The 7,500-nt window shown below is 48.6% G+C and overlaps 1 protein-coding gene across 7 annotated transcripts in view; it reads right to left on the bottom strand.

Moving 5' to 3' along the window:
• Positions 1–5,893, bottom strand: part of LOC128688903 (kinesin-like protein KIF12) — a gene marked incomplete at its 5' end in the record, with an annotated part of 103,620 nt that extends 97,727 nt beyond the window's left edge. For all 7 annotated transcript variants that reach the window (XM_070085460.1, XM_070085466.1, XM_070085464.1 and 4 more), the window contains 1 exon segment: positions 5,815–5,893. In XM_070085460.1, the coding sequence (XP_069941561.1) occupies positions 5,815–5,893 (79 nt within the window).
• Between the last annotated feature and the right edge of the window lie 1,607 nt (positions 5,894–7,500).

Raw genomic sequence — 7,500 nt, 5'->3', positions numbered from 1 at the left:
CCTCAACTCGCCCTCGCAAACAACAGAACCTCAACTCGCCCTCGCAAACAACAGAACCTCAACTCGCCCTCGCAAACAACAGAACCTCAACTCGCCCTCGCAAACAACAGAACCTCAACTCGCCCTCGCAAACAACAGAACATCAACTCGCCCTCGCAAACAACAGAACATCAACTCGCCCTCGCAAACAACAGAACATCAACTCGCCCTCGCAAACAACAGAACATCAACTCGCCCTCGCAAACAACAGAACATCAACTCGCCCTCGCAAACAACAGAACATCAACTCGCCCTCGCAAACAACAGAACATCAACTCGCCCTCGCAAACAACAGAACATCAACTCGCCCTCGCAAACAACAGAACATCAACTCGCCCTCGCAAACAACAGAACATCAACTCGCCCTCGCAAACAACAGAACATCAACTCGCCCTCGCAAACAACAGAACATCAACTCGCCCTCGCAAACAACAGAACATCAACTCGCCCTCGCAAACAACAGAACATCAACTCGCCCTCGCAAACTCGCCCTCGCAAACAACAGAACATCAACTCGCCCTCGCAAACAACAGAACATCAACTCGCCCTCGCAAACAACAGAACATCAACTCGCCCTCGCAAACAACAGAACATCAACTCGCCCTCGCAAACAACAGAACATCAACTCGCCCTCGCAAACAACAGAACATCAACTCGCCCTCGCAAACAACAGAACATCAACTCGCCCTCGCAAACAACAGAACATCAACTCGCCCTCGCAAACAACAGAACATCAACTCGCCCTCGCAAACAACAGAACATCAACTCGCCCTCGCAAACAACAGAACATCAACTCGCCCTCGCAAACAACAGAACATCAACTCGCCCTCGCAAACAACAGAACATCAACTCGCCCTCGCAAACAACAGAACATCAACTCGCCCTCGCAAACAACAGAACATCAACTCGCCCTCGCAAACAACAGAACATCAACTCGCCCTCGCAAACAACAGAACATCAACTCGCCCTCGCAAACAACAGAACATCAACTCGCCCTCGCAAACAACAGAACATCAACTCGCCCTCGCAAACAGAACATCAACTCGCCCTCGCAAACAGAACCTCAACTCGCCCTCGCAAACAGAACCTCAACTCGCCCTCGCAAACAGAACCTCAACTCGCCCTCGCAACCGAACCTCAACTCACCCTCCCAACCGAACCTCAACTCACCCTCCCAACCGAACCTCAACTCACCCTCCCAACCGAACCTCAACTCACCCTCCCAACCGAACCTCAACTCACCCTCCCAACCGAACCTCAACTCACCCTCCCAACCGAACCTCAACTCACCCTCCCAACCGAACCTCAACTCACCCTCCCAACCGAACCTCAACTCACCCTCCCAACCGAACCTCAACTCACCCTCCCAACCGAACCTCAACTCACCCTCCCAACCGAACCTCAACTCACCCTCCCAACCGAACCTCAACTCACCCTCCCAACCGAACCTCAACTCACCCTCCCAACCGAACCTCAACTCACCCTCCCAACCGAACCTCAACTCACCCTCCCAACCGAACCTCAACTCACCCTCCCAACCGAACCTCAACTCACCCTCCCAACCGAACCTCAACTCACCCTCCCAACCGAACCTCAACTCACCCTCCCAACCGAACCTCAACTCACCCTCCCAACCGAACCTCAACTCACCCTCCCAACCGAACCTCAACTCACCCTCCCAACCGAACCTCAACTCACCCTCCCAACCGAACCTCAACTCACCCTCCCAACCGAACCTCAACTCACCCTCCCAACCGAACCTCAACTCACCCTCCCAACCGAACCTCAACTCACCCTCCCAACCGAACCTCAACTCACCCTCCCAACCGAACCTCAACTCACCCTCCCAACCGAACCTCAACTCACCCTCCCAACCGAACCTCAACTCACCCTCCCAACCGAACCTCAACTCACCCTCCCAACAGAACCTCAACTCACCCTCCCAACAGAACCTCAACTCACCCTCCCAACAGAACCTCAACTCACCCTCCCAACAGAACCTCAACTCACCCTCCCAACAGAACCTCAACTCACCCTCCCAACCCTCCCAACAGAACCTCGAACCTCAACTCACCCTCCCAACAGAACCTCAACTCACCCTCCCAACAGAACCTCAACTCACCCTCCCAACAGAACCTCAACTCACCCTCCCAACAGAACCTCAACTCACCCTCCCAACAGAACCTCAACTCACCCTCCCAACAGAACCTCAACTCACCCTCCCAACAGAACCTCAACTCACCCTCCCAACAGAACCTCAACTCACCCTCCCAACAGAACCTCAACTCACCCTCCCAACAGAACCTCAACTCACCCTCCCAACAGAACCTCAACTCACCCTCCCAACAGAACCTCAACTCACCCTCCCAACAGAACCTCAACTCACCCTCCCAACAGAACCTCAACTCACCCTCCCAACAGAACCTCAACTCACCCTCCCAACAGAACCTCAACTCACCCTCCCAACAGAACCTCAACTCACCCTCCCAACAGAACCTCAACTCACCCTCCCAACAGAACCTCAACTCACCCTCCCAACAGAACCTCAACTCACCCTCCCAACAGAACCTCAACTCACCCTCCCAACAGAACCTCAGCTCACCCTCCCAACAGAACCTCAGCTCACCCTCCCAACAGAACCTCAGCTCACCCTCCCAACAGAACCTCAACTCACCCTCCCAACAGAACCTCAACTCACCCTCCCAACAGAACCTCAACTCACCCTCCCAACAGAACCTCAACTCACCCTCCCAACAGAACCTCAACTCACCCTCCCAACAGAACCTCAACTCACCCTCCCAACAGAACCTCAACTCACCCTCCCAACAGAACCTCAACTCACCCTCCCAACAGAACCTCAACTCACCCTCCCAACAGAACCTCAACTCACCCTCCCAACAGAACCTCAACTCACCCTCCCAACAGAACCTCAACTCACCCTCCCAACAGAACCTCAACTCACCCTCCCAACAGAACCTCAACTCACCCTCCCAACAGAACCTCAACTCACCCTCCCAACAGAACCTCAACTCACCCTCCCAACAGAACCTCAACTCACCCTCCCAACAGAACCTCAACTCACCCTCCCAACAGAACCTCAACTCACCCTCCCAACAGAACCTCAACTCACCCTCCCAACAGAACCTCAACTCACCCTCCCAACAGAACCTCAACTCACCCTCCCAACAGAACCTCAACTCACCCTCCCAACAGAACCTCAACTCACCCTCCCAACAGAACCTCAACTCACCCTCCCAACAGAACCTCAACTCACCCTCCCAACAGAACCTCAACTCACCCTCGCAACAGAACCTCAACTCACCCTCGCAACAGAACCTCAACTCACCTTTCAAGGAAGGGACCTTTATGTTAATGATTTTTTATATATATACAAAAATTGGAGCGACCTTCCCCTTCCTCTGAACAAACATTATTAACCCCACTATTCCGTAAGTAAAAGAATACCACCAGTGTGCCAAGAGCCGGCAATCATCATGTTCTTGTACATGGCTTGTACCAACAGCCTGCAATGTTTTATGTTCTTGTAGTTCAGAAAAAGCAACCAAGGAAGGAGTGATGGCAAAAGTGTTTCCTTCTTCAGGTCAATACCTTCCATGACAGTCCAGGATAACGGGTCCAGACCAAGAGTCCTGGAACAATCATAAAGTGTCTTGATCAAAGGGAAGAATCCCTTTAATTCCTTGGATGAAGAGCCCTTCGCCAGCATCAAATCACTCCCTCCATGAAGGAGCAACACTTAAGAGCCTCAGATGGATGAAGCTCCTGGAGAGCGAAACGTTGCCACAATAAAATGTCGCATTAGTTGTACGTGTGTCATTTCACCCAGCATGTTGTCAACACGAGACAAAGATAGAGCCTGAACAAGTTAATAAACACAGTAACATTACGTCAGCATACAGCATGACAAATTGATTAATACCTTGATTAACACTACTTCAGTTGTCACCAGTGGGGAGAAGAATAATTCAGTAACTGTCAAAATACAATCATCCCAGGACTTAATGACAATTCTACACACGATTTCGTTAACAACGACATCGCAAGAAATAGCGCACACTAAAAGGTAACTGCTCCAACATCGCAACACTATTGCAGAGGGGTTAGCATACACGTGTCAGAGGGACATTACAGTGTTGATCTAAATAGATCTTACAACCAATTAAATAACTGCAGTATCCTGCACCGTTGCCAGAGGTCACACCCACAGCTCTGCTGGAAGGAAACCTTGAAGCTGCCGTACCTGATGAACGTTTGATACAAAGGTAAATACTTGCTCTACTGAAGTCTCCCAGCTCAGACTGATACTACTGAAGTCTCCCAGCTCAGGATTACACTACTGAAGTTCCTCCCAGCTCAGGATTACACTACTGATGTTTCTCCCAGCGCAGGCTGACAGATTTCAACACTATGTGACCCATCCTGGGGAGACAGAATATAACAAGGGAAACACGGCTAGCTTTTGTTCTCATTAAGCAACTCTTATTAAGTTTTCCTGTCATCCAGTTTCCTTAAAATCCTGTTCGTGAAATTTGCTTATTAGAGAGCAGCCAGACGTGAATTAGTATAACTAAATAAAGCTTACCTAAAATAACTAAAATCCTAATTGTGTAGGTTCCTCAGATCGTTCCGAAATTGACGTACATAAGCACATTAGATAACGAACTGTTTACTTTAAGGTCCGACATTCTGAGGGACTGACCACCACAAAATTAATTTTTCTTTAAGTTGAGAGGGGCTGGTCACGCCATATTTACCTCTCCATTACGTATGATAGCTCCAGCATTTAAATAAACTCTGCATTCGGCTGAAGAAGTTGGGCACACGAAATGTTCCCACGACTAAGATCAGGGACGGATCCACTATGTAACTAATGAAGCTTAAGTTTTAGGGCCCCTAATCCCGGAGGGACCCCAGAAGCGACTTTAGTCGACACAGTGGTTACTCAGACCTCGTTGCTGGTTGCGAAGGGGGCCCCATAACAGTTCAAACTTCAGGACCCCAAAAATGTAGATCCGCCACTGACAAAGATACATAACTGTTGCATATGCGTCTTACTCATCAGCTTGTCGGTACTGTATACCATTAAGATGAAACAGATTGCATCATCAGTATCACTGTTGACACTTGCTTACGTCACGAACAAAACGACAAGTTGCAAAGTAACGTTACACTCTGGAGCTTCATACTCTCACACAGAGGCTACTGTAAACGAACATACTCCACCTAGTTTTGCAGTGCGTGTTAGCTAAAATCTCCGCATAGCTTGATAAAGTTCTACATAGAGCGAAGAGCTGGGTTAGTGAAAGCTTGTTCAACTTGTATCTTGGTCTTCCCACTGATCGATTTTCTAGCTTGTGGAAGAGGTTTTATTAGTGGCAGAGACAGCCACTAGAGAAAGCAAGAAGCAGCAAGGTGGAGGATCAAGGAGCAGCAAGGTGGAGGATCAAGGAGCAGCAAGGTGGAGGATCAAGGAGCAGCAAGGTGGAGGATCAAGGAGCAGCAAGGTGGAGGATCAAGGAGCAGCAAGGTGGAGGATCAAGGAGCAGCAAGGTGGAGGATCAAGGAGCAGCAAGGTGGAGGATCAAGGAGCAGCAAGGTGGAGGATCAAGGAGCAGCAAGGTGGAGGATCAAGGAGCAGCAAGGTGGAGGATCAAGGAGCAGCAAGGTGGAGGATCAAGGAGCAAGATTAACGAGTAAAAGGAAAAAATCAAAGAGGATGAAGGCGTAAGAAAAATGAAGAGGGGGCGGACTCACCCATGCTTGTCCCTCTCCTGGGAAGACCAGGTTGTTCTCGTCTCCTCTCTGCTTCTCCTTCTCGTTGAGGGGACGACACCTGCAGGCAAGCAACACATTGTCAGTCAGATCTGTGAGACAGGCAATTAATCAACCTACAACATACGGCAACCACATTAATTAGTAAATCTGCAACACACGAGAAACACGGCAAGCCTACAACACACAAGAAACACATTAACAACCTACAACAAACAATATGTAAACAAAAAGTACGTATACCAACATTTCTCATTTTCAGTGTTGACCAGAACAAGAGCGTGTGAGGACGTGCACGGCGCTCTAAGTCTACTGCAGATAAACATTCGTTCTCTTGATAAAGCTCGAAACATTGTCTATAATCGCATGAAACGAGGTCGTTCACCCCTCACGGAACGAAGTCGTTCACCCCTCACGGAACGAGGTCGTTCACCCCTCACGGAACGAGGTCGTTCACCCCTCACGGAACGAGGTCGTTCACCCCTGCAACAGGGTGTTGCGTGGCTCAGAATTATTACTTCGCACACAAAAGGCTACGGTCATCAGGTCTCCATAAAAATACACCTTCCAGTGTTACAGAATTTTTCCTGCATCCAAGAACATTTTCGTTTACAACTTGAGAACGCATGATGCGATCAGCTTCAAACTTTCAATGCTGGCGTATTGTAACTATGGGAAGGTGCATGCAAGTATTGGCACTTGCACGTGCCCTCTGGTCAATTTTCTATATATCCCATTCCTGATTTTGGTTTTAGTGCAATAACCTGAGAAATACACATCTGATCGGCTTAAAACTTCAATGGCTAATACATCCTATGTACAGGACAGTGCCATATAATTTTAGGATTTTTAGATGTAAATTTGCTAATGTATTAACATAGTTAATAACCTTAGCATTGTTGGATTCAGAGAAATAACTAGAAAATGCCTCGCCAGATTGGCTTCAAATTTTTAGCAGTGTTGGAGTTGGCGCAAAGGCAAGTTCACTCGGATTTTGGGCGGTCTAAGTTTCAATTTGAAGATTTTATTAAACACCTCAGCTTCCTCTCGTACTCTATCCCACTCAATTTCTTCTCCCATCCCACTCCGTTCCCAACCCACTCCCACTCCATTCGACCTCTTGGAACCGATTCTAAATTCCCAGTCTTAATTACTAATTACACCAACCAATCAATATAACAACCAGCCACGCCGAGATTTACAATCGTCCTCTATGATTGCCCAGTCAATGGCGCCTCTCTGAAATTAACCTTAATGCTTATAATAATCATTATCATTATTATACGCTGAGAACTGATAAACTAACAGGTGTTAAGCAGAGCCTGAACTATGGGAGGTAGAAAGATTTGATCCATGGCAGGGAAGTACAGTATCAAGGTCCCTGTCTCCTTGAATGGTAAAGAGGGGAAATGAGGCAAAAGATGAGGGGAAGGAGTCAGTCGGAGGAGGGGGGGGGGTTAACCAGCGAAAGATTGGAAGAATAGAGGGAAAGATTGAATGAGCAGAGAGGATTGATAGCACAATGAAAAGACTGACAATTAGATGACAGGGGCAGTGAGGAGCTGGACGAATAGAAGGATAGAGGGAGGGGAGAGGAGGGATTAAATGGAAGGAGGGGGGAAGAAGCAACGAAGCTAGACAACACCTAAAGTCAGTTCCTGACCAGCC

The sequence above is a fragment of the Cherax quadricarinatus genome, chromosome 16 (genome assembly GCF_038502225.1).
Source record: "Cherax quadricarinatus isolate ZL_2023a chromosome 16, ASM3850222v1, whole genome shotgun sequence".
Classification (NCBI taxonomy): domain Eukaryota; kingdom Metazoa; phylum Arthropoda; class Malacostraca; order Decapoda; family Parastacidae; genus Cherax; species Cherax quadricarinatus.
This window is presented reverse-complemented; position numbering and strand designations above follow the sequence as displayed.